The 27,698-nt window shown below is 40.2% G+C and overlaps 1 protein-coding gene across 1 annotated transcript in view; it reads left to right on the plus strand.

Moving 5' to 3' along the window:
• DNAH5 (dynein axonemal heavy chain 5) overlaps positions 1-27,698 on the plus strand; it is a 229,815-nt gene that overhangs the window by 19,863 nt on the left and 182,254 nt on the right. Inside the window, exons 9-17 of the mRNA XM_043574233.1 lie at positions 291-398; positions 2,743-2,865; positions 3,423-3,638; positions 7,072-7,179; positions 12,615-12,700; positions 13,722-14,043; positions 14,984-15,190; positions 20,030-20,201; positions 22,392-22,537. Coding sequence (XP_043430168.1) covers positions 291-398; positions 2,743-2,865; positions 3,423-3,638; positions 7,072-7,179; positions 12,615-12,700; positions 13,722-14,043; positions 14,984-15,190; positions 20,030-20,201; positions 22,392-22,537 — 1,488 coding nt within the window. The remainder of the gene's footprint in view (positions 1-290; positions 399-2,742; positions 2,866-3,422; positions 3,639-7,071; positions 7,180-12,614; positions 12,701-13,721; positions 14,044-14,983; positions 15,191-20,029; positions 20,202-22,391; positions 22,538-27,698) is intronic.

The raw sequence follows: 27,698 nt of genomic DNA on the forward strand, positions 1-27,698 counted from the left end.
TATCTTTTAACTTTAGGGAGTGCCTGCTTTTATTGATTACAAAATTAATGTTAACCTTGTCATTAACAGTTAATGTTTCTTGCATTGAAACAAATTTGATTAACTGCATATGACTAATAAAAATGAAATTACCTTTAAATACATCTATGTGGAGTGTTAGATAATATTTTAAAAATTTAACTAAAAATCTCTTGGCTAATTTTATTCTAATGAAGATTGAATGGTTATACTATCAGGATTTTGCTGAATTTGGTATTTGTTTCTCTGAAAACTTTTGTGGTGTCTTCTAGATATCCATGGTTGATGCTATCCCTACACTTATAAATGCAATTAAAATGATCTATAGTATTTCCCATTACTATAACACCTCTGAGAAGATCACGTCTCTGTTTGTAAAGGTAAGTTCGTAGCATAGATCCCATGGTCACTTGTATTTTTGTGCAATGTTGATTTTTTGATAATTAGAAATTACCATATGGGCACAATTCAATGTCTGTGTATCCTACAATTAAAAAAAATTTTAATCTGTAAAATAGATATAGAATTAAGTGTATTCGTGAGGCTGATTCTTGCAAATCATAAAGCATTATTTCCCAAAATAATTATTATAATAAATAATTGGGCTATTTTTTTAATTAAAAAATTTTTAAAAATGTTTATTCATTTTTGAGAGACGGGAGAGACAGAGCATGAGTGGGGGAGGGGCAGAGAGAGAGGGACACACAGAATCTGAAGCAGGCTCCAGGCTCTGAGCGGTCAGCCGAGAGCCCGACGCGGGGCTCGAACTCATGGACCGCGAGATCGTGACCTGAGCCGAAGTTGGACGCTTACCCGATTGAGCCACCCAGGCACCCCAATAATTGTGTTATTTATATAATAAAATTTTAACAAAGAGTCTTTTTGGGATTTCTTTCCCTATGTTATTTAGCACATTATTTATTCCTTTTGGGTAAATTTTAATTAAGAAAAACTATATTTAACTGGCTTTCTCCTGTTTTATATTTTATGTGCCACTTTTCCAAATTTATTTGATGCCACAGTTGTTTACTTGGTGTTATTAGAACAGTTATCATGGTCATAAAAGCCACTTGCAACATTTCAGCAATCCTAAAGCAATTATAATGATTCTGCCAAAAAACGTAACGATGTTTAAACCGTATGTCCTAACTCATAAGCGTTTATGGTGAGCACCGTTGCTTTTCCCATTTTGAACAGTCTCTAAGAAGTAAATGCCTTTCATCACCAAGGTGAAAATTTTCAGTGTTGTGCTAAAATAGAGGCATTTCTGCCTCATCAGGACTTGTGTTGTGAATGCTCGCATAGTAGGAGGCATGGTTCTTCTTGGGAAGGGGTACGTCCAGCCTGAGAACTGGACAGGAGGCTCCCTTTTCTCTGCTCTCAGTCAGGCAGTTCAGGTAGAGAAAGGAGGGAAATCCATGAGATTCTTGCTCCACTTCTTCCCATGTTAAAAGGACATGTGAGGGTCGCGAGGGATATTCCCTGAGAAGGAGCCTCCAAAGCCAATTTGTATCACCGCTCCAGACTTCATGCATATTATCCGCAAGGCTTGTTTTTGCACAAAATTGTGAAACCATCATTTATCTAATTTTGGAGAAGCTTTCATTATGGAAATTTTGAGATGGGTACAAAGGACAGAGAATTATACACCAGACCCCCAAGTCCCTGTCGCCCAGGTTCTGTCTGCACGACACCCATCTTGTTCCACACTCCCCTCCAGCCTTTGCACTGCCCGTCCCAGACATCTTGCCATTCCATGCGTGCATAGTCATCTGATTTTCCTTTTACATTATAAAAAAGTCATAAGAAAATTCTGAAGTTTTTTTTTGCAGTTTGGAGGAATGGATAAAATATTAGTGGTTACGGATGTCAGCTTGACTCTATTCTCTTCTTCTCCTTTTTGACATTTCTGCTACAGCTCCTGGTGTCATGAAATGGTCAGGTGGACAGTCCTTTCCATGGCACTTGGAGACTGTGAGTTGCATGTTGGAGCAGCCTACCGAAGGAGACTGGGGGGACTCTCAACAGCTTTCAGACAGGGAAGTGAATTCTCTCCTGGTTGGTCGAGATGTTGATCCTGCATAAACCAGGGGGCCTGAATTGTTGATTGGCCACAGCGCTTCCAACTCTGTGATTTCACAAATGGTTTTGACAGTACATATTAGAATCGAAAAAAGACGAACAAATGGGAGTAGAGAGTAGAGGGGTGGTTGCCAGAGGCTGGGGAGGGTGGGCAGCAGGGAGATGCTACAACTCTCAGTTATAAGATGAATAAATTCTGGGGAATCTAACGCACAGCATAGCTACCATAGTTAATAATACTTGTATTGTGTACTCAAAAGTTGGTGAGAGAGCAGATCTGACGTCTTTTCAACACACACACACGCACACACCCCACACACACACAGTGGTAAACTGTGAGGTGGTACGTGTGTTTATCATGGTGATCATTTCACTCTGCATATGAATATAAAGGATCGTGTTGTACACCTGAAACAGAAATAATTTTTGTTTGTCTTTTGTATAAACGAGCTGGGGCAAAAAAAGAGCTGGGGCAAAAAAAAGCGTTAGTGCTGGATCATGGCTGTGATGGAAAAAAAGAAACCTAGTGTCAAGGTCACAGATTGCACACCCTGAGAGGTAGAGGAGTCAGGGACCCTCCAGTTCAGTTTATGAGTGATGGCTGTTTTATGTACTTAGCACCATTTTATTGGGAAATTCCAGGTGACGAATCAGATGATATCTGCATGTAAAGCCTACATTACCAACAATGGAACTGCGTCCATCTGGAGCCAGCCGCAAGATGTTGTTGTGGAAAAGATATTGTCTGCAATTAAACTCAAGCAGGTAACGGTCAGCTTAATAACACGTTTAGATAATATTTTATTATTTTTATGTGGTTTTTGCTGATGCATCTTTAATCATTTAGCAATTATCGTTGTTGATTGCTGAAAATTAATTCTTTTTGTAAAAGAGTAATCCTTTATTGTGAAGAAAATTGAATGTTAATAAATCTCCTCTCAAAATTTATGCACTTATTCTGCTGTTTTGGGGCCCTGTGATGTCCTGATGCCACACTCAGTCCCAGAAATGCAAAGATGAGGTAGTTTCTTTAGTTTCTTGAGGATGAATTGGGAGTTAGACACCGAGTTAGGCTAATGCTAACACAGTGGGATCAAGTGGAAAGGCTGTGCCTTTGAGTTGCCTCGTGAATAATTAGTAATTTGCTAGATTGGGAGTTAGGAGATGATGACATTGCCAGCTGAAGAATGGGCACGTGCAAAGGCATGACACTGGCAGGGTTTGAAGTTCCACCCTGACTTTACAGCTTCTTCCACGTGAGAGAATAAGGTTGATAACCTGGGTTATGTTCCCTTTCTAATATTTTGGTTTTTAATTTTAAGGAATACCAGCGCTGCTTTCACAAGACAAAACAAAAGCTTAAACAAGATCCAAATGGGAAACAATTTGAATTTAGTGAGATGTATATTTTTGGAAAATTTGAAACTTTCCACCGACGTCTTGCCAAGATAATAGACATCTTTACAACCTTCAGGACATACTCAGTCCTGCAAGATTCTAAAATTGAGGGGCTGGAAGACATGGTCACTAAATACCAGGTCTGTACTTTATTTTTGTTTAAAGATTTTATTTTTTTTTAAGTAACGTCTATACCCAACGTGGGACTTGAACTCATAACCCCAAGATCAAGAGTTGCACGCTCCACTGACTGAGCCAGCTAGGCGCCCCCGAGGTTCTGCCCTTTAAAACTAAATTTCCTACCTTTTCTGTAACTAAAACTTTAATATCTCGTACAAGTATTTATATTTAGAATGATTCAAATAATCTGTAATGTTAGATGTAAGCTCATGACCCTTGAACAATAAAGAAATTAAATCTATTTGACAATTGTGTAAGGGTGCTAATATGTTCTTCTCAGGTATGTGATTATGAGAATGACTTACCAATAGTCTAAAATTAATCATCATTAGTAAGAGCATTTTCATTAGCACAAGAAAAATGTTTAAATATAACTTATTATTTCATTTATTTGTGCAAAAAATATTTAATGAAACATATACTATGCTTCAGGCACTAACTGATGCTGAGTTCTGGGTGCATCTGATTATGGCTGCATTTAATCTTTTTATTTGGACCTATGTTAGCAAAATAAAAGGGACGTATTTTAGCGAAATAAAAGATTTTAATTTAGCCCAACAGTTTTTTTTAAATTTTTTTTAATGTTTATTTATTTTTGAGACAGAGAGAGACAGAGCATGAATGGGGGAGGGTCAGAGAGAGGGAGACACAGAATCCGAAACAGGCTCCAGGCTCTGAGCAGTCAGCACAGAGCCCGACGCGGGGCTCGAACTCACGGACCGCGAGATCATGACCTGAGCTGAAGTCGGACGCTTAACCGACTGAGCCACCCAGGCGCCCCTAGCCCAACAGTTTCTAATTATTTTGATTTTTAACTGCTTTATCTTGTAAGGATAGGTGTGTAACTAATCTTAGTTTTTAAAGCAGGCACAATGATCTAATAATGTTTTGAAGAGTTTTGAAAAACAATTTCCGAACAAAATGGGTTTTGAATTCTTAGTCTTGATATACTTAAGTTTTTCTTGTTTGGGGACAGTGATATTAAAAGCTAATTTTTTTTTTTTTGCACTCGAATTTGAAAAGAATCGCAAAATCTACTGCCACACGTTAGTTTTTGTACTCCAACAGTTTAGTCTAATATAAGGAATCTTTTTCATTTCCTGAGTAGACCAGATTTTAGGAGAGTAAGAGAAAAGACCTTTTTTATATAGCAGGAAACATTTTAGGTGGGTTGGGTGTTATCTGCAGGGTGGATAATCTATATCTGAAACCGACAGTTTTGCAAGACAAAGACCGAATATATTCATTTACTTTTCAGCTTGGAATTTATTTATTTTCTATTCCTAATGAAAAAATAACTTTGGAGCATATGTCAAAGTTTATTTTTGAAGGAGAAGTTGAGCTATACATCTAAATGCAGATAAAGACTGTTCTAACCTGATAAAAATACTGGGAAGAGAAATAGTTCTGAAAATCTAACGTGAAATACTGATTAAAATGGACGTACCAGAGGACAGTGAGATAAAATGTAGACGGTGCGTGAAAGCATCTAGTGAGGTTTTCGTGTGTTAGTACCAGTGTTAGAAGCTCAAAATGGTGACCATGGAAGTGACACTGAGGTTCCTTGTGTAGCTATCAAGGTCCCGTCCACCCCTCCTGTCTCCTCATCTGCTTCTCTTCTCCTTTGATGTTCTCTGGACACAGGTCATTTCAGTTCAGTCCACCTTGGGGCTTCTAGAGCTTTTTTTCCTGGAAAGTTCTGCCTCTGGACCATCACATGGCTACTCTTTCTTGGCCTGTAGGTCTTCATTTAAATGACCCTTTTGGTTAGGTTTTCCTTGATCTCTGTTCTTCTCAAGCACTCAATGTCACATTACTCATTTTATCACTGTGTGAAATTATCCTGTCCATTTACTTGTGCTTTACATAGATTCTGACCCTGTCCCGCACCGAGGCTGGACGTTCTTTGAGGGCAGGGACATTTGTTTTTTCAGCTCCTTCCTGTGTTTTCAGAGTTCACTAGCATGTAATAGGTGCACAATAAATACCTATCAAGTAAATGGTTTACTAGGTTGAGTTGGATTAGTTGGTTGAAGGTCATGATTAATGTTTGTGAGCTTAATACTCTTAAGTGACCATTGAATCCAAACATAGAAAAGAATTTTCTAAGGACCCCAAATCTTTGTTTCTTTCTTTGTTTCTTTCTTTTTTCTTTCCCTTTCTTTCTTTCTTTCTTGCCACATTAAAATGTAGTAATGCAGCTTTTCAATGCTCATAACATGATGGATGGCACCATATGTATATAGTGTCTACATAGAGCTAATTTTGTAGTTATACAGCATGAAAGAGTAGGTTGTTTTAGTTAGTAAACTTGATTCAAGGAGTTCTGCATTTTATACACTTGTCTATTGAGAGATGTGAATTGATGTTTAAATGGAAATGACTTTGAAGAGGAGGTGATGGAAGGAGGCCCAACTTTCTTCATAAAAATTATATGCCTGTGTCAACAATGTGGGCACCTGAGTTTGAGAATGGCTTAGTACCTGGTTAAGAATGATCATAGAGCATTATAGCTCATTATTCTGAGCAAACAAAACTTAGGATAATAGTATTCTCAAGGAGACGAGTTGCTTGATTTGTACTTTCATAGTCACAGACTGTAGCTTTGCAGGGTAGGAGGAAGCAGTTAATTCTGGAGATTCTTGAGACGGCAGATTGCGGTTTGATGTTTTATTTAAGACATGTGAGGCTTAGAAGGTAGTTTTTCATCTGTAAATGCTACAACTATTTTCTTCCTAGGTTGGTTATGTTCTGTTATTGCTATTTATTTTCTGAGAAGACTTGAACTTTTCAGTGAAAAATGTTTTAATAATTCTACTCTGGACTTTTTAAAAAAATTCAGATATCATTAGTAAGAAATTAAAAAGGAATTTTCTTTAATGTTTTTACTGATTTTTGAGAGAGAGAGAGAGAGAGAGCGAGCGCACAAGCGGGGGAGGGGCAGAGAGAGAGAGAGAGAGAGACAGAATTTAAAGCAGGCTCCAGGCTCTGAGCTCTCAGCACAGAGCCAGACATGGGGCTCGAACTTACAAGCCATGAGATCATGACCTGAACTGAAGTCAGACGCTCAACTGACTGAGCCACCCAGGCACCCCAGAGAAATTTTTAGAGAAAACACCTCTCCTGCTTTTCAGCTATGGTTTTATTTTATATTTTTCTTCAGGAATATGTAAAATCTCATGAAAATGCTTTCTAAATGATTTCTCTGAATGCACCTGGCAAGATTCTATTGCCCCTGATAAGCATTAAGCCATGTGAATAATTAAAGAAATAAGGCTCCTTTTAAGTTGATTTTTGAAAGATGATTATATAGGTTCTACATTTAAAGGTCCTATTTAATTGAGTGTTGCGAGAATGTTGAGACAATGTCTTATTTCTTTCATAACATTTCAGAGTATTGTTGCTACCATAAAGAAAAAGGAATATAATTTCTTAGACCAGAGGAAAATGGATTTTGACCAGGATTATGAAGAGTTTTGCAAGCAGACTAATGACCTTCATGTAAGTTGTATAATAAAATTCCTGTTGACAGCCGTGTGTTTATTTTTTCCCTTCTGTATGATGCTGTTGCTAATCATTAACCATTCAGAAGGGAGAGGCGGCTTCATCATAGAGGTGACCGATGGCAACCTCAGCCTGTATTTTGTGATTTCACATTAATAATTGAAGGCTCTTTTTCATGGATTAAAGGGTCATAAATATAGCTTTGGATAATGATCTGTAATCATACTTTTTCATGCCTTCCATCTTAGTTCTTAGAGAATTAACTTTCATCTCCTGTTGAAATGTGGAGTTATTAGAATATAGAAATTTGTTTCTGTTTGTTTGTTACTTTATAGCAATGATTACGACCGACTGTCTGCCAGATTGCAAAGCCAGGGTTGCAGCTGGCTTTAGAAACAGTGGTGCCAGGACCCACTCAGCACCTGGACCCCTCTTGGTCTGCAGCCCACTTCTCTCTTCCTTTCCCCTCCCCCCCCCCCCCCGCACTGACCAGCCATCTTGACTTCCAGCCCATATGGGGGGGGGGTCTGGGTCTCTTGGAGGGGGGGAGCGGGCTGTGAGTGTTATCAGAGAAGAATCAAGGAGGGTGAGGGGGAGATGACCCCATCGGTGTCTACTGAAGTTCCATATTCAGACTTCTTTTCATCCTAGTGAAGTCCGAAGTGTATGCCTTTCTGATTTGAAAAGGAAAATGACCATTCTGTTACTTCTTTCCCACAAGTTCTGTTTTGAAGTCAATTCGTACATTTCAAGGAAAAAGAGCTCTGAAGGGTGGGTCCAATGGTAAAAAGGAATCATAACAAAATGAGCTAATTCTATATGTTAGGTACTGTCCTGAGCACTTTATGGGTGTTAATCGTCTGATCATCACAGAGATAACAACTGGGAGAGTCGGGATTAAATCCAGGCATTCTGGCTCCAGCATTCAAGTTTTTAACTATTATGCTAGAATAAATGTTTCGGTTGATGGGAAGATATAGTGCCTATGGTAATTTATGCAATGACCTTGTTTGGGGGCCAATTAGACATGAGGACGATGGGAAGCTATGGGCAGTGGTGATGCTGATTCTCTGCTCCAGCTTCCCTTCCCAGCAGTTTCAGATCACACGGCACTTTAGTAGCTTGTGTGGGGGTGGATAGAAGTGGACGGTGAACACCCTGAGGGCAGGGCTTGTGTTCATTCCTCTTTGTGTCTCCAGGGTGCCTTACCTAACTGGAAAGAGCGGAAGGAATGTTTGCCAAATTAGTGTGTGAGTAAGGAATTTGATTTATTGCAATTAAACAAGCATCTACTGTACATCAATTAACAACTATGCTTCTTTGCTGTGGGTTATAAAAACAGAAGTAAATCAAGTAGATTTGCCCTCAGAGCTCACAGCCAGAGGCAGACATGCGATATGGTTAAAATATAAGCACATAGGGGTGCCTGGGTGGCGCAGTTGGTTAAGCGTCCGACTTCAGCCAGGTCACGATCTCGCGGTCCGTGAGTTCGAGCCCCGCGTCAGGCTCTGGGCTGATGGCTCAGAGCCTGGAGCCTGTTGCCGATTCTGTGTCTCCCTCTCTCTCATGCTCTGCCTCTCTCTGTCCCAAAAATAAATAAACGTCAAAAATTAAAAAAAAAATATAAGCACATATATGTTAGAATAATGAGTACCTTATTTAAGGAAGGGCAAATAGTGGCTAAAATGACCAACTCTAAAAGTGTAATATTCTGATACCATGCCCAGAAGTGAGGATTCAAAGATAAAAAGACATATTCTAAAGAAGTCCCAGGGCAACTTACAGGACAGGCCTGGAACACAGGTAGGATTTGATAGTTGCGGCGACCCGTGAGGGTGGGACGTGAGCCTAGGAGAATAACCCTGTCTTCTGCTTGGCTGGGACTGGTGGAGCTTCAGAGAGGAGGCTTTGGAGAGGAGGCTGATGCTAGAACAGACATGGGTGGGGGACACCCGAGGAGTGGGGAAACCTTTTCAAGACTGCGCTTACTTTATGTAATACCAAGAAGATAATTTTATAAATGCCCTACAGCCTGGCTTTAAAGCATTAGTTGTAGATTACTAGTGCCTATTCTCATAATTTTTTTTTAATTCAACACTATTGTTTATCTTATCTTACGCCTCAGACGTGGTCTACTTGTTTCTTTGGTTGAATGACCAATGTTTCCTTTGACTTGTCTCTTTCTATTGTTTTAAAAGATTTATTTATTTATTATTTATTTTTATAATTGCTCGTGTATTTGCCTTTATTGAGATCTTTATTTCTCCATATGGTTTCAAGGTACATATATTTTTTTAACGTGCCAAGATTAAGATTTTTTAAAAAAATATAATTTATTGTCAAGTTAGCTAACATACAGTATATACAGTGTGTTCTTGGCTTCGGGAATAGATTCCTATGATTCGCCACTTACAACACCCAGTGCTCATCCCAACAAGTTCCCTCCTCAGTGCCCATCACCCATTTCCACTCCCCACCCCCACCATCAACCCTCAGTTTGTTCTCTTATGGTTTGCCAAGATTTTTATTTTTAAGTAATCTCTACACCCAATGTGGGGCTCGAACTCACAGCTCTGAGATCAAGAGTCACATGCTCTACTGACTGAGCCAGCCAGGTGCCCCTCCATTCTCTTTTTCTTAACCAGCCCCTTTCTTCTTAATTTATTATTATTATTTTTTAATTTTAATTTTTTTATTTGAGAGAGAGAGAGAGAGAGAGAGAATGTGAGCAGGGGAGAGGGGCAGAGGGAGAGAGAGAGAATCTCAAGCAGACTCCATGCTCAGTGTGGAGCCTGATGAGGGGCTTGATCCCATGATCCTGGGATCATGACTGGAGCCAAAATCAAGAGTCAGACACTCAACTGACTGAAGCACTCAGGAGACCCCTGCCTTTCTCCTTTAAATTACTCACCCACTCTCACTGAATTCAGCTCTTGTCTCTATAAAATCAGGATGAAAATACTGACTTTCCTACAGCTCTGGTTAGAGTTGGGGACAGAGGTGATGAGCCTTGGAGATAAGAGATAGAGAGGACCAGTAACTGGTATCTCCAAGATAAAGACTGGAGGGCATGGGTGGTGGGGGGGGGGGGTGGCAGTACATGAGTGATTTTGATCAGGGTTGTGTCCAGGGGATCAGAGCCTGGAATCCTGGGTTCATGCTGGTGCTAACAGGTCAGAGAGCAAATGCCTTGGAACCAGGTGAGCCATTAGAAGTCTGGCAGGCAGAGCCTAGCAGGCAGAGGAAGGCAGTATTTAGCAAAGGACCAGCTGTTGAGATGTTAAGCTGAGGCAAGAGAAGACTGAGAAGGACCTGAGAGCCCAGAACTTGTAAGAGGACTAGTGTGAAGATTCCATGGCCAGATTCCATAAGACTCTCAGAATGGACCTAAGGAAGAGGGAAAAGAAGACTAATTCAAGGTCTTAAATATTCATACAGAGCTTAGCATAGGCCTTTGTGAAGCCACAGGGTAGGAAAGCAAGGAAAACCAGGTGCAAATGTTAGGGCTCAGTAAAGCTGCTGTCTGTAGTTCTAGGGAGGTAATGGAGGCATTGCAAATATTCTAGTCGTGCATGGTTTATACACAGTTGTTCTTTTTTTTTTTTTAATGTAGTGACAACATTTGAATGTTTATTTAGTAGGCTAACTGTACTATTTAGTGCAGGACAGTTTCTCAATCCTAAGATGTGGTTTTTGCAGAAGAAATAGCGTCATTTAATATATGTATAATATATAACATATGTAAAATGGTATATGTGTGTGTGTATATATATATATATGTATATATAGTTTTAGCAGGAGTAGTGAAAAGTATTGAGAGCAAGAATATATTGTGATAGGTGTAGTGATCCTTCAGCTTTGGGGCTTTGCTGAATGGGGCCGGGAGTCCCCAGGTAGCAATGTTTCTTCAAGTGTTAAGTGTTTCCAGTGGTGTCCTGGATATTTCCAACTGGTCTTGCCAAATGATTTGTGTACAATCAAGCTCATCTTGGCACTAATTCTCACTGCATATGCAACTGGCTTCCCAGTTGTGTGTAATTTAATGATCCCTTTAGAATTATAGAGGCTCAAAATTTTCGTCTGGTAAAATTGAGAAGAATTGGTTGTACCTTTACCTTGAAGCATGAGATAGAAAATAATGAAATATTTTTTTTTGTCTTTAATGAATTAATTTAGATTTTAATGACAACTGTACTAAATCTTAGAATGACCAAGAATAAATCACGTACTTCATTTTTTGGTGCGATTTTTTTTTTTTTTTTTTTTTTTTTACATAAAATTGTACGATAGTGTAAGATATGTGAGGTTCTCAGGACAACTCATAATGAAAATCATTTTGGAAAATCGATCTGAGGGCTTAATGAAAGAGGTATTTCTTAAAAGTTTGGTATTTAAGTCATTCCTTTTGAAATTCTTAGGAATTACTTACTAATCTCTTTTTCTGTAGTGGTTTTATGTTCCTGGGCTCTGGAAGTGTTTCTACAGAGTAGTTTTGCATTTCTTCTGCTGGGGCCCCAGTGGTTTCGCTATTCTAGACTAGCTGTTATATTAATTTCTTGGGTTAGACACTGCCCCTCCCCCACCCCCCATCTCGTGTGTAGTTTAAACTCAGACCCCTCTTTTAGGTGTGGTGCAGACATAGGATTTCATTTGCTCTAGGGCAGGGATCAGCAAACTATGCCCAGGGGTCAAACCCTCCATGCATCTTTGCTTATGGATTGTCTATGGCTGCCTCTGCATATGGTGATAGGTGAGTGGTTGTGAAAGGGACCTATGCCCCACAAAGCTGAAAATAGTTACTGTCTGGCCCTTTACAGAGGAGGTGCGGGATCCCGATTCAGGGGGCCTGGTTCATCCATTCATGACTCTGGGCAGATGGCAAGCCCCCATGCTGCTTTCCCTACCTTGTGGACAGAATTATTGCTTGGGCCGGGCTGCATTTCAAGGGCTGTGGCTTTCTACAGCGATCTGTTGAGAGTGTTAGGACCCCACCGCTTCTCTACCCACATTGAGATAAAACCCCACTTCCTGCCCCCCAGGCCCTGTATCTGACCCAAGCCCATGGAGCCTGACTTCGTGCCAGGTCCTGTGATTGCCCTGGCTTTCAAGACCCTCTCTGTTATGGCTTCTGGGCATTTATCTTTCAAGCTCAGGGGAGGACTAAATTTTCTGTTATGCTTTTTCCTATATTATATGTGCTCATAGAGAATGGGGAACTCTTCTGTCTTGTTGCTAAATAGGACTTTTTAAAATCAATAATATTGTAATAACTTATGGTGACAGCCGGTGGCCCACACCTATGTGGTGAGTGCTGGTTCAATCAACATGTTGTACATCTGAAACTAAAGAATGTGTACTCTAAAAAAATTAAAGGAAAGAGGACTTTTCCAATGAGAATTCACTGTTTACAATCAGACCTTATTCTATTTCAGAACGACTTGCAGAAGTTCATGGATGTTACGTTTGAAAAGATTCAGAACACAAATCAAGCTCTAAGTATGTTAAAGAAATTTGAAAGGTAAAAATTTGAAACAGATTCTATTCTGTCTTCTAAAACTGGGGCCATATGAACACAGTTTAGCTTATTTTGTTATTATTAATTAAAATCCTTTCTCGACAATCTGCATAACAAGGTCAGAGTTTTTAAGTTCTTCAGATGTTAAGAGTTTGTTTTATTTCCTGTTAGCTTTGAACTACTGTGTGATTGTCTATCATAATATTACTTAATGTTTAAGTAATTAAAAAAAAATTCTTACCAGGTTAATGGTTTTGCTTAGATTTTAAGGATTTATACTATTTTTTTTTTCAAGCCCAATGTGGGGCTTGAACTCGTGACCCTGAGATCAAGAGTCACATGCTCTACTGAGCCAGCCAGGCATCCCAATACTATTATTTAAAGCCACTTTATTGAGATAATGGATGGATTGATACCATTCTGATTTTTTAAATATGCCAACCAAATATCTCATTTTTTTTCCATTACTGTATGTTTTAAAAAAATGTTTATTTATTTATTTTGAGAGAGAGCGAGAGAGAGAGAGAGAGAGAAATGAGTGAGCAGGGGAGGGGCAGAGAGAGAGAGAGATAGAGAATCCCAAGCAGGCTCTGCAGTATCATTACAGAGCCTGATGTGGGGCTCGATCCCATGACCCTGGGATCATGGCCTGAGCTAAAATCAAGAATCAGATGCTCAACTGACTGAGTCAGCTAGGGACCCCTCCATTGCCATAGGTTTTAAAATGAATCTTTTTTTTTTTTTAAAGTTTATTTATTTATTTTGAGGGAGAGAGACAGAGAGAGTGTGCAAGTGGGGGAAGGGCCGAGAGAGCAAGAATCCCAAGCAGGCTCTGCACTGTCAATGCAGACAGAGCCTGATGTGGGGGGTCAAACTCATGAACCATGAGATCATGACCTGAGCTGAGTTCCAGAGATGCTCAACTGACTGAGCCACCCAGGTGCCCCTAAAATAAATCTTAATAAAGGAGATTGCTAGGTATCTTCCCATTCATTCAAACCATTCACTTTTTGTTTTTTTTCAGGTTGAATATACCTAATCTCGGTATTGATGACAAATATCGGCGTATTCTTGAAAACTATGGGGCTGACGTCGATATGATCTCCAAGCTGTATACGAAGCAGAAATGCGATCCTCCTTTGGGTCGAGATCAGCCTCCCATTGCTGGGAAGATTTTGTGGGCCCGACAGCTCTTCCAGAGGATTCAGCAACCAATGCAGCTTTTCCAGGAGCACCCGGCTGTGCTACAGACAGCTGAAGCCAAGCCTGTGATTCGCAGTTACAACAGGGTGGCCAAAGTCCTCCTGGAGTTTGAAGTTCTCTACCACAGGGCATGGCTTCAACAAGTGAGTCTCTACATGTGTGCCCTTCAAAGACGTCTTCATTGCCAGGTCAAGAGGAAACCCTCTGCTAGCATTTTATTCCTGTAGAAAGTTGGATTTGTGGGTATTTCATAAGACAGGTTTGGTTGAATGTAGGTAATCAGTCAAAGAGTATAATATGTCCATGAAGAAAAATAATGATTGATTTTGAAAAAAATTATAAGGCAGGTAACAGAAACTCATTTTTATTTAATTTACAAACTCCTAAGAGAGAAAGAAGATCCTGTTTATTGGTTCTTTTACCTAGTGGATTGGGATTTCTGACTTTTTTCTAATCCATTAACTTCCTTGATGTGTTGCTAAACATTAGTGTGTCTCTGTAAAGCGAAATCTTAAATTTTCTTTGGTTATCCTAGGTTCATCAGATTATATTTCATACCCTACCCACTCTTGTATGTCTTTGTAGATTGATGGGAAGTATCTCAGAGGATGAAATTCAGCCTTACAGGCCCCCTAAAATGCTATCCCATTTTCCTGGTTTAGCTCTTGGGGCCTGAGCCAATAACAGAGAGGTCTCCATGGTGGTATTCATTGTTTCTCTCGATAACTAAAACCAAATTTAGTGGGTTGAATAAAACTTTTATTAGGAAGAATAATGAGTTGGGCACGATGGTATCAGGGAGCTAAACGGGTTTTGAGAAGCCTCTGCAGTGTTCACTTACCTGTTGGGTGTGAGAGGGTCATGACCCAGGCATTTTGTCAGACTGACTGCATAGCATCACTACCAAGAGCTCGAAGGCACTTTTCTGAAAGTGACCTTGGAAGAAGAGTGTCGTCTTTAGTTTGAGAAGCTCAAATCCAAGGAAGAACACTTACTGGTCATCATTCCCAGAAATGACTGAGCTAGACCCCCTGTGGAGGTGCTGAACTTTCTAATAGTAAAAATGTTGATCTCTTGACACAGATTGAAGAAATTCACATAGGACTTGAGGCATCTTTATTGGTGAAGGCTCCAGGCACGGGGGAATTGTTTGTAAACTTTGACCCACAGATATTAACCTTATTTAGAGAGACAGAGTGCATGTCACAGATGGGTCTGGAAGTGTCACCATTTGCAGCTGCCCTGTTCCAGAAACGGGATGTATACAAAAAGAACTTCAGTAACATGAAGGTATGGTACTTTAATTTTTTCCTCTTTCTGGCTAGGCCCAGTTTGCATTAAAAAAAAAATCTGGTGGTATGTCACTACTGAGGGATAGCAAGTGCTCAGGATGACTGAGGTGGAGATTGAGAGGGAATGTGACTATAGGGAAGGTGGAGGCCAGCTCATCACCGATCATGTAAACCCAGGTTATAAGTTTGAATGCACCAGGAAGACATTGCAAGAATTCAAGTGGGAGCAAAAGGCATGATAGTTTTTACGATAAAACTATCATAAAAACTAACTACAGGAGGAAATCAATAATGTCCATCTGAAGTAGAAGATGATTTTGAGAGATCTAAGTGGAAATATTATCCATGCAGATAGATATGTAAGTCTGGAGTAGAGTGGAGGAGTCAAAGTGGAAGGCATAGTTTTGAGAGTTTTATTTTTATTAAATTTATTAAAAATTTTTTTTTCTTTTTGAGAATTTTAAGAATATAGTTGGCATTTAGGGGCACCTGGCTGGCTCAGTGGGAAGAGCACGCAACTCTTGATCTTGGGGTCATGAGTTCAAGCCCCACACTTGGTGTAGAGATTAATAAAAAAAATAGATAAACTTAAAATATAGTTGGTATTTAATGTTATTGTCTTGGATGAGATCTCCAAGGAAGAGAATGTAGATAAAGTGGAGTAGAAGGCTACGGGTTGCCCCAATGTCAATGGGTCTGACAGAAGAGGACAAGTGTGCAACATGAGTAACTGGTAAGAGCAGATATTTTGGTAGGTTGGAGGACCATCTCAGATGTTGCAGAGTTATTGTGCTGAATATTTCACAGAGCTCCCAGGTTCCCACAGTTATGCTGAGAACTTGTTTTCTTCATCTGTTCCTTGGAGTGTAGTTCAAACAGGAAAGAAATGAGCCCACATAGACTAATAGTTATGAGAATGGATTCTAAAACCAGTTTGATCTGGATACAAATCATTATCTTTGGGCAAATTGTTTTACCCTTTGAAGCCTCAGTTTGTCATCATAAAATGAATAATATCTCATGGGGTTAAAGGATTAAGGTGAGAGGTAGAAGGTCTGCTGATTTGCTTTCCAGGTAGAATAAGTGATGGGCATTGAAAATAGATAAGCCGTGGATAATTGATTGAGGAAATGTAGAAGTAGCTGCTAATAGAACCATCCAACATAGGCTTTTTCAAAGTGGTTTTCATGGAAATTGAAAGGATATAGAGAAATTGCAGAAAAGTATTGTATGAAGAAAGGATTATGTGGTCCATTCGGAAAATGTTGGGTTTAACAAAATTCACAAAGTCCGTTGGGTTTCTTCTTTCTTGTGGTTTTTGCAGAATTATTAATTTTAATTGCGACTTTCCAAGAAGGAGGATCATGTATACAGTGGTTTCCAAGCTTATTCATCCAGGGACCACACTTTTCCTTATAGAATCTCTTAGGGCTAGTGGTTCAGGGAAAACATTTGGGTAAACGTTGATCTAATGACAAACTAATGTCAACATGCACATTACAAATAAGAACTTAAAAACAATTGTATTTAAGAAGTACATTAAATTTACTTTCTTATAATTAATTATTATTAATACTAACATTATGAAAAAAGGTAGGCTGCAAGTACTTTTAGTCTTATTTAAAATGGTAATGTATGGGGCACCTGGGGGGCTTACTCAGGTAAGTGTCCAACTTCGGCTCAGGTCATGATCTTACGGACTGGTCCGTGAGTTCAAGCCAAACATTGGGGTCTGTGCTGACAGCTCAGAGCCTGGAGCCTGCCTCAAGTTCTGTGTCTCCCTCTCTCTCTGTCCCTCCCCTGCACTCTCTCTCTCTCTCAAAAATAAAAGATAAACATTAAAAAAATTTTATCAAATGGTAATATATGAACAGAATACTGACACAGTTCAATATTATACAACAGGTAAATTTCATTGTAGGACAGAATTCATGAGTTTGTAATCACAAGCACTCCTTCTGATAACAACTAATTAATAAATTAGGGAAATATTGATGGATCACCTCCTATATGCACCTCTTTAAGGTGCATTGGACAAAGCAGACAAAATTCTTGAAGAGAATTTTCTATAGAAACTCTTGTCCTTATATTCTAGTTGGGTAAGACTGAAAATAAGCAATGAACATTCTAAATAGATAAATTACATAGTTTATTAGAATGTGATAGGCACTATGGGAAAAAATGGAGCAGGACACAGGATAAAATGTTTGGGTGGTTTTTGGTGATGGTTTACAATATGAAGTAGGTATTCAGGACAGGCCTAATTGAGAAGATGGCATTCGAGTAATTATGTGAAGGGGATACAAAGGACCTGAGGCTAGGGACCAGCAAGGATGACAGTAGGGCAAGAGTAGGGAAGGGATGAGAAGAATGATTAGAGATGAGATCAAAGAAGTAATGGGGACCAGATTGGGTAGATCTTTGTAGACCAACATAAGAACTTGTGTCCCTGAATGAGATGGGAAGGCATGTGGCTATGTAAGCAGAGGTATTACCCAGGCTGATTTACATTTTGAAAGGGTCATTCTTGTGGCTAAATTGAGCACAGACTGTACGGGGCATTAGTGGAAGCAGGGGGACAACGGTAGACCGTTACAGTAATTTAGAGGAGAGTCAGCGATAGTGGTAGCACTGTATATGGTAAACAGGTCAGATATAGGATCTCTTGAATATGGAACAAACAAGATATCCTGATGGATTGCCTGTGGGCAGGAGAGACAGACAGAAGCCACCGTCAGCTGAGATGGAGAATGCTGTGGGCAGAGAAGGTTTTGGGGAAGAACAAACTTCCAGTTTTGGACATGTTAAATCGAAATGTCTTTTATATATTCAATTGGAGATACTGAATAGGCTTAGGCCTTGTTTGCTTCTGGATTTGAGGAGTGAGATCTGGGCTGAGATGTGAATTTAGTTGTCTTTGGCATACAGATGATACCTAAAGCCATGACATTTGTTGGCATCAATGCTGGTTCCTGACTCCTTATATGCTTTGGGTCTTACATCAAGACTTGGCGTGGGGCTCCTGGGTGGCTTAGTTGGTTACGTGTCTGACTCTTGGTTTCAGCCCAGGTCACAGTCTCATGGTTTTGTGAGTTTGAGCCCTGCATCAGGCTCTGCGCTGAGCGTGGAACCTGCTTGGGATTCTGTCTCCTCCCTCTTTCTCTGCCCTCCCCCTCTTACACTGTCTCTGTCTCTCTCAAAAATATATAGATACCTTAAAACAAAAAAAAAGATTTGGCTTACAATTCCAGCAATGGGCTGAGGCAGATTTCTTTTCTTTTTTCTTTTTTTCTTTTTTAGAGTTTACATCCAAGTTAGTTAGCATATGGCGCAATAATGATTTCAGAAGTAGAAGCCAGTGATTCATCCCCTACATATAACTCCCAAGTGCTCATTCCAACAAGTGTCTTCTTAATGCCCCTTAACTTACCCATTTAGCCCATCCCCCCCACCCACAACCCCGCCAGCAACCCTCAGTTTGTTCTCTATATTTAGGAGTCTCTTATGGTTTGTCCCCTTCCCTGTTTTTATATTATTTTTGCCTCCCTTCCCTTATGTTGATCTGTTTTGTATCTTAAATTTCACATGAGGGAAGTCGTATGATATTTGTCTTTCTCTGATTGACTAATTTCGCTTAGCATAATATATTCTAGTTCCATCCATGTTGTTGCAAATGGCAAGATTTCACTCTTTTTGGTTGCCAAGTAATATTCCATTGTATATATATACCACATCTTCTTTATCCATTCATCTGTCGATGGACATTTGGGCTCTTTCCATACTTCCACTATTGTCGATAATGCTGCTATGAACATTGGGGTGCCTCTGCCCCTTCGAAACAGCACACCTGTATCCTTTGGATAAATACCTAGTAGTGCAACTGCTGGGTCGTAGGGTAGTTCTATTTTTAACTTTTTGAGGAACCTTCATACTGTTTTCCAGAGTGGCTGTACCAGTTTGCATTCCCCCCAGCAGGGCAAAAGAGATCCTCTTTCCACATCCTCATCGACATCTATTGTTATCTGAGTTGTTAATTAAGCCATTCTGATTGGCGTGAGGTGGTATCTCATTGTGGTTTTGATTTGTATTTCCCTGATGATGAGTGATGTTGAGCATTTTTTCATGTGTCTGTTAGCCATCTGGATGCCTTCTTTGGAAAAGTGTCTCTTCATGTCTTTTGCCCATTTCTTCACTGGATTATTTGTTTTTTGGGTGTTGAGTTTGATAAGTTCTTTATAGCTTTTGGATACTAACTCTTTATCTGATATGTCATTTGCAAGTATCTTTTCCCATCCTGTTGTTTGCCTTTTAGTTTTGCTGATTGTTTCCTTCACTGTGCAGAAACTTCTTATTTTGATGAGGTCCCAATAGTTCATTTTTGCTTTTGTTTCCTTTGGGCTGAGGCAGATTTCTGGTGACCCCAGCATTTTGGGTGATGAGTATGGTCCACAGGAATTGCCCAGAGGAGCAGGAAGCGTGTGGTGCCAGCATACAAAGTTGAATGAATGAGCTTAGTGATGCACAGACTAAGTCATTGGTAACCTGGTCTAGAAAGTCACTTGACCTTAGAACTTTTCTCCCCTTTTTGGACAGGGGAAGGGGTGAGAAACTCCTACTCTTAATTTCTCTCAGCTGTATTTTATTGGATTAGGAATTTGTATTTAGGGAGAGATTTTGCCTCTCCCATTCTTGTGTTGTTTTGGCCACTCTACCTGCCGGGCTACTGTTGGAGCCCTACAGCTGGACTTTAACTAAAAGCCATCCTTTTGGATAAGAAAAAAAATGAGATAGTAGAAGTGTGGTATTCATTGATCATTTAACCTCCATTTCATTGCAGATGATGCTGGCCGAATACCAGAGAGTGAAGTCAAAAATGCCTCCCACCATAGAGCAACTGATGGTCCCTCATTTGGCTAAAGTGGACGAAGCTCTCCAGCCTGGCTTGGCTGCACTGACCTGGACATCACTGAACATTGAGACGTACTTAAAAAACACTTTTGCGAAGATCAGTAAGTCTGTCTGAATAGTTATTATTTCTCATTTTTGAAAGGCTGCGTTCTTAACGTCTATTGTATAATTTCTTCTAGATACTGGGATATAAATAATGAAATGAGACCGTTATTCTTAAGCTGTTCCTTAGGGAATTTTACCAAAATACACGAACTCATTAATTTCCTGGAAACTATACGTATTCACTATTTAATTTTATCTCCCAGAGATTAACTGCATTTAAAAATCATACTTACTATTGGACATTCGACTTTCAATAAGATGGTCAATTTAAAGTTGGAAAACTGTGATCCAGAGATGCTGGGTGACTGCTAATGTGATATAGATGTAAGCAGTAAGGGTGAGTTTAGAACCCAGTTTCCTTGCCTCCAAAACAGTATTCTTTCCAAAATACAGCTCCCTGGGAACTAAAACAGGAGGAAATAGGCTAACATTCTAGAAGGAGATATTTAATAAAAGGTATAAAAACTTCATAATAAGAGTTATCACAACCAAGTTAGAACAGGCTCTACAAGCTATACTTTAGTACTCTTCTCCCTAGAGAATATTAGGATTAGAATGTTTGCATTTGGATGTCTTATTATTATGTTACCTGGGACAGGAGCTAGCTTCTAAAGAAGCTCTCCTTAGTTCTCGTATTCTGTTTTCTTTTTGCGATTTACATGAAGGATCTGAGATGGATGTCAGAAGTCCAAGATGACTCTTAGGGAGTTAAAAATCAAGGTATCAGCACAGATAGTTCCTTCTGGAGGCTTTGGGGGAGAGAATCCTTTCCAGTTTCCAGAGGTCACCTACATCCTTTGGCTCATGGTCACTCCATCTTCAAAGCCAGTAACATAGTATTCTTAAATCTCCTTCTCTCTGTTTCTCTGTTTCCATGGACTTTGACTCTCCTTCTTTCCTCTTATAAGGACTCTTAGGGCTACACTGCTCCCACCTAGAGTCGATAATTCCCACCTAGATAATTTAGGGCAGTTTCTACATCTCAAGATACTTAACTTGATCACATCTGCAAAGTCCCCTTTGCCATATCAGGTAGCATTTGAAGGGGATTAGGATGTGGACATCTTGGGGGATGGGGTGGGTCACAGATGTCCTCGAAGCAGCTTTATAGAATCAGAAACAGTAAAGAATTTTATTGAGCATTCATGCTTACCTAAAAGTGTTAGCTCTCTTCTAGTTGGAAATAAGCTTACCAGGCAAAACTTTTTGGTATCTTGATATTAACTTAGAAATGGCTGAAAACTTTTAAGGCCTTATTCTATAGGAAGTAAAGGTATTTATTTAAGGGAACATTTTACATCTTTGATACCTCATGAGTATATAACATGGACTTTCCTGTATTCAATTTTAACTTCATTTCCTAGATGAAAACCGTATCAGAAGAAAAGAGAATTGACTCTGTGGTATCCGTTGAAAACCATATTATCCCTTAGATAGAGCTTTATTAACCATCGTTCCTACTTTTGATGTAAAAGTGTTAATTTCCTCTGGAATTGACCTTTCTGTCTATGGAACTTAGTGTTCAATATTACTTCAGCACAACTTAAAAAAAGTGAACCTTATGATACTAACAGTAAAAGAAAAACCGAGGGAATTGTTTCACTTCAGTAATATCTGTTGGGGCGCCTGGCTGGCTCAGTTGGTGGAGCATGTGACTCTTGATCTTGGGGTTGTGAGTTCAAGCCCTATGTTGGGTGTAGAGATTACTTAAAAACAAAATCTTCACAGAGAATTATCTGTTGAATACCTCCTGAGGAATAGGTACAGAGCTGTGTTGAACAAGCAAGGATGACAAAGAGGAATTCTAGAAGAAGAAAAGACACATGAGTAGATGAGTAGGCAATATGGCGCACGTAGAGCTAGAAGGATGCTCAGGGGTCAGTGCCAGCGCAGGAGGAGGGGGCAATTCGAATATGTGGAGAGTCACAGGAAGCCTCCTGAGGGAGACGCATTCGAGCCAGTCCTTGACGTCTTGAGTCAGAGAGAGGCAGGTGGAGAGAGCCAGAGCCGGGAAACCAGTTAGAGGAAGGACAGTGTGAGAAAACCAAGCGAGACACAGCGGTCCCCAGCGACCATAATCCTGATTTCACCACTGCGGTTTGGCCGTGTACATTTTAATTTTTTTATTTTTTTTTGAAAAAAGAAAAGTGCTTCATCCCTTGTATTCACTTCTATTTTTTCCAAAGAGGACCTGGAATTGCTGCTTGACAGAGTCAACGATCTGATGGAGTTTCGCATTGATGCCATTCTGGAAGAAATGAGCAGCACGCCGCTTTGCCGGCTTCCCCAGGAGGAGCCACTGACCTGCGCCGAGTTCCTCCAGATGACAAAGGTTATTAGGAGATTGATGTTTTTATTAAAAATTTTAAAATAAAGGGCATGTTCCGAAGCATAAGTTACATATTTTTCTTCTGTCTGTAATTGGTCTGTGATAGGTGCGATCAAACGCAGAGCTTTCTGGCAGTAATTTGAAAACGAAGAGGAACGTATCTAAGGAGTCACTTAGACACGAAGAGCAGATCATTTCTTTTCAGACCAGTAGGAGGGGAAATTGCCATGGGACGCATTTCTCGTTTTTTCCATATTTTTTGAAAAATAGAGCTATTGTGTTGAAGAGCTTCCAGTATGCTAGTGCTAATTAATAAGGCGATTGTTTTAAATATCTTCAGGGCAGAATTTCTTCCTTAAACATTTCTGTGGAGCACTGCTCCCCAAACAGGTGTCCAGTGGTACACAGTTCCAGAGTCACTGCCAGGAAACCGGGAAAGCTGGGTCTGGGTGCAGATTGCTCAGGGTAAGGACCGTTCCCCCAGTTACCCTGGCAGCTTCTTCACTCATTAACATATTCAAATAACAGCTTTCAGAAGGTCTCCTGGGAGAGCCTTTGTAACTTGCTTTGCCCCATTATTTCTTACACTTTTTTTTTTTTTTTTCCCAAATGGAACACTTTCTTCCTTATACCAGGATTAAGATCCTACAAACAGTGTTCCATGAATTGGCCCTTTGGAAATGAGACTTTGGCATCACTGCAGTGTTCTCTATGGGCATCCTGATTATGAGAATTCATCAGTGATGATTTTGATATGGTATGTCAGTAGTCCTCAAGACCACCTCCACTAGAAGGATGATTTATAAGAATGGCCGATTAAGGGATGTCTGAATGGTTCAGTCGGTTGAGTGTCAGACTTCGGCTCGGGTCACGATCTCACAGTTCTTGGGTTTGAGCCCTCCATTGGGCTCGCTGCTGTCAGCACGGAGCACACTTCAGATCCTCTGTCCCCTGCTCTTTCTCTCTGCCCCTCCCCCCCCCGTCTCTCTCAAAATAAATAAACTTAAAAAAACAAAAAAGAATGGAAGATTGGTAAGAAAGACTCCTGGGAGTCAGCACCTACTTGCACTAAAGACTGAGACTTACTAGAGTGATATAGTAAAGACACCCAGGCCATAGGGAAACGAGGTGGTGGGGGGTTGGAGGAATGCATGTGTGCATTCCTTATGCTCTCTCACTCTCATGAGGGGCCACACAGAGCTTACTCTCTCTCTAGCAACAAAAATGCAGCAACCTCTTTGCAACATTTCTGCTCAGGGAAGTCCATGAGAAACTCAGTGCCCAAGCTTTTTATTGGGTGTGGTCACATAGGCACCGTCTGCCTAGCATGGACCAAAATCCCAGGTATCTAGAAGGAAAACAGGTATGCAGCATAAACCACACTGTTTGCACAGGCTGTGTAGGCACAGTGAGGCAGTCTTACCAGCTGGGGAGCCGTGGGAACTTTCCCCAAATCCAGGCCCCCAGACACCAGCCAAAGACCAACGTCCCAAGCAGAATAGTAGTCTCAGTCCCGTCCCGGTAACACGTTACCTTTTCTGCATATGTGGTAATCTTCAGTTTACATTAAATTACTACTAGATAACCAAAATTAAATGTCAGCATTTTAGAAATTCCTATTTCTTCCTTCTCTCAGACTCACCAGCTGTGTCTAGACCCCAAACTCCCCCTGCCCGTGCGCCCCTGCTCATTTGTCTGCTCTTGCCCTCTGAGAAATCACTTAGCTTCATGGTTTTAATGTTACCCCCTATTCTTAGGATTATTCTATAAAAATACATTTCTTTTAAATTTAAGCACAGGCTTTTAAAAATGGGAAAAATACTATTTATTATTATTATTTTTTTTATCATTTAGACCGTGCTTGTTACAGTTTGGGGTACGGGCTATTTTATATGCCTCTCAGTAAAGTTGTGATCCCCTGCCACACGTGCAGCAGATTTTGATTTGTTTTTTATTATCTATTTATTTATTTTTTAAAAATTTATTTAGACAGAGAGAGCACACAAGCAGGGGAGAGGCAGAAAGAGAATCCCAAGCAGACTCCACATTGTTAGTGCAGAGCCTGACACAGGGCTCGAACTCGCAAAGTGTGATTCATTTTCTGAGCTGAAATCAAGGGTCAGACACTTAACCAACTGAGCCACCCAGGTGCCTCATATTTTGATTAAAAAAAATAGTTTTTTAAAGTAATCTTTATACCCAACATGGGGCTCGAACTCACAACCCTGAGATCAAGAGTCGCATGACTGAGCCAGCCAGGTGCCCCTCCGGCAGATTTTGAATAGTGTTTTTCTCTCCCACTTAACATTTTTTCAAGAACTATTTTTCATGTTGCTATGTGGCTTTTATAGCCACCTTTTTAATGATGCCTTCAAAATATTCTATTGAGTTCCTGTACCTGAATTTACTTACTCATTCCCTGTTGCTGGACATTTGGGTGGTTTCCAAAGTTTTGCTATTTTGCCAAGAGCTGCAATGAATATATTTATATGTATCATGTTTTCCCCTTTAGGACTATTTCTTTCTTCAAAGCAAAATTATTGCATCAAAGAATGTGGCTTCATTTAACAGCTCTTAATATTTGTAGCCAACTTGCTTTTCAAAAGGATGGCATCAGCTTCCAATGCCATCGGCAATGTAATGGTACCAATTTCACTATCTTTCAACAGATACTGTTTTATAATAATAGTAATAAATTATAACAGAGATTTTATTATAAGTTATATAATAAAACAACACATTTATTATAAATAAAATATAATAAATTTATTGAAATAAATAATTTGAAGTTATTATAACTTATTCATTTCAGTTTAAGTAGCAAAATCATAGAACCTAATCTTAATTTGCATTTTGCTTACCAAAATGAGTGATTACCGATGAAGTGAATGCTTTCTCTTGAATTTGTTTGCTTTTTTAAAAAAGTTTATTTATTTTGAGAGAGAGTGAGAGAGAGAGAATGCGTGCATGCTCACGAGTGAGGGAGGGACAGAGAGACGGGGAGAGAGAGAATCCCAAGCAGGCTCCATGCTGTCAGCGCAGAGCCCAACACACGGCTCGATTCCAAAAACTGTAAGATCATGACCTGAGCCGAAACCAAGAGTCGGAGGCTTAACCAGCTGAACCACCCAGACGCCCCAGAATTTATTTACTTGGGGATACAGTAATGAGCAAGACAGATGAAATCCCTGCCTTCATGGAGCCCGTTTTCTTTTTTTTTTTTTTTTTTTAATTTTTTTTTTCAACGTTTATTTATTTTTGGGACAGAGAGAGACAGAGCATGAACGGGGGAGGGGCAGAGAGAGAGGGAGACACAGAATGGAAACAGGCTCCAGGCTCTGAGCCATCAGCCCAGAGCCCGACGCGGGGCTCGAACCCACGGACTGCGAGATCGTGACCTGGCTGAAGTCGGACGCTTAACCGACTGCGCCACCCAGGCGCCCCAATGGAGCCCGTTTTCAAGTTCAGGATTCAGAAGAGCAAATAAACAAAAAAGCCAGTAACCCAACAAGTTAGGAGGTGATAAGCTCAGTGGAAAAAAACTAAAAGGGTAATGAAGAAAAGGAGTATCTGATAGACAGTTGTGATTTATGTTGATGGACAGGGATGACTTCTGCTATTACATTTGAGCAGAGGAAATGAGGGAGAAAGCCTTGGGAATAACTTTGGGGAAGACAATTCCAGGCACAGGGAACAATAAGTGCCCTGAGGCAGAAACTTGTTATGGTAGCTGGAGGAAGATGTTGCGTTAAAGTTCACCGAGTATGTTCTTATGCTGAGGGGGAAGGAGGAAGGGAACGGCTAGTAAGTATGGTGTCTGGGAAGCAGGGGAGTCTGTGATTTAGAACTCACGTTGTGTGATTATTCTTAAACAGAAGGGGACATACCGCATTCACTGAAAAAGGATAAGGGGTTAATGATAGAGGCCAGTTTATCTTCTGGGTGAGGGCATGGGGTCAGGGATTTGGGTCAGTCCCCACCTCTTGGCCTTTATTTGCTTTGTGCTGTAAAAATCAAGGTCACTGGCTGAGTATATGGAAGAGGACAGTGTAAAGATTTGAGGATACAGCTATTATGGGGCCTGGTAGAAGAATGTGACTGTAGTCCTGTAGAATGATTCTGGGTGGCATTAGGGGCCTGACTGAATTTGGGGACCACATTCCCAGTGCCAAGTACGTGCGTTGCCTTGACTTGTCTATGCAAGTGGAAAGGGTTGGTTACCTGGTTCATGTGGGCTGGGCTTCTCCGGGCTGCGGCAGTGGAAGGCTGAGGGAGTGATGGAGGTAAGGATATTGCTGAAAGAATGGTTGAAGTGAGAAAGCAAGTCATTAGGAAAGGGTGTGTACAGTGAAAGGATTTAGGATACAGACTCTAAAAAATATTAGTGCTCTCAGAAAATAAGGAGCTCATTTATATGGAATGAGATTAGCAAGTTTGGCAAATGTAGGTCCTGTGGTTATGTGTGCTTTGCTGACCAGTAATAAAAACAAACACTTCCTGAGTACTTACTTTGTGCCAGGCACTATTCTAGTATTTTACATACATTAGCTTATGGAATATTCCCAATAACATAAGGTAGGTTCTATGATAATCACCACTTAATTTTCAGATTGGGAGTCAAAGATTTCCCAGAACTAGGATCTGAACCCAGGAATTTTGGTGCTGGAGTCTCTACTTGTTACTAGATGGTACTAACTCTATCTCATCCCTTACCCAATCTCCGACCTGCCTCTTTTTCATAATTGTCTCAAGGCTAGGGATAGAGATTGGTAGTTGGGTGAAGTTATGAGTTGGGAGTGAAGTTCTTATTTTATGCTTTATTTGGTGATAAAGAAGTTTAATAGTTTATTTCAGGACACATCAGAATGTTCCTATGTAAATGGTATCAAAATGCCATGTGCCCTGCAGCAGCAGAGTGGAGGTGAAGGTCATTGGTGATGAGGAGGTAAATGAGCCGTGAAGCTGACGTTTGGAGTAGATGGTCCATGAGCACATTAGAAGAGTTTCAAGATGAGTAATGGTGGGCCTTGGAAAGGAACCAGAGACTGTGACCAACTAACAGGGTCTATTATTGCATGGACTTATTGTCCAACTAGGTGGTAAATTGCTGACTGTCTACATCATCTGTCTCTATCTATCTATCTATCTATCTATCTATCTATCT

Source organism: Prionailurus bengalensis, chromosome A1 (genome assembly GCF_016509475.1).
Source record: "Prionailurus bengalensis isolate Pbe53 chromosome A1, Fcat_Pben_1.1_paternal_pri, whole genome shotgun sequence".
Taxonomy (NCBI): Eukaryota; Metazoa; Chordata; class Mammalia; order Carnivora; family Felidae; genus Prionailurus; species Prionailurus bengalensis.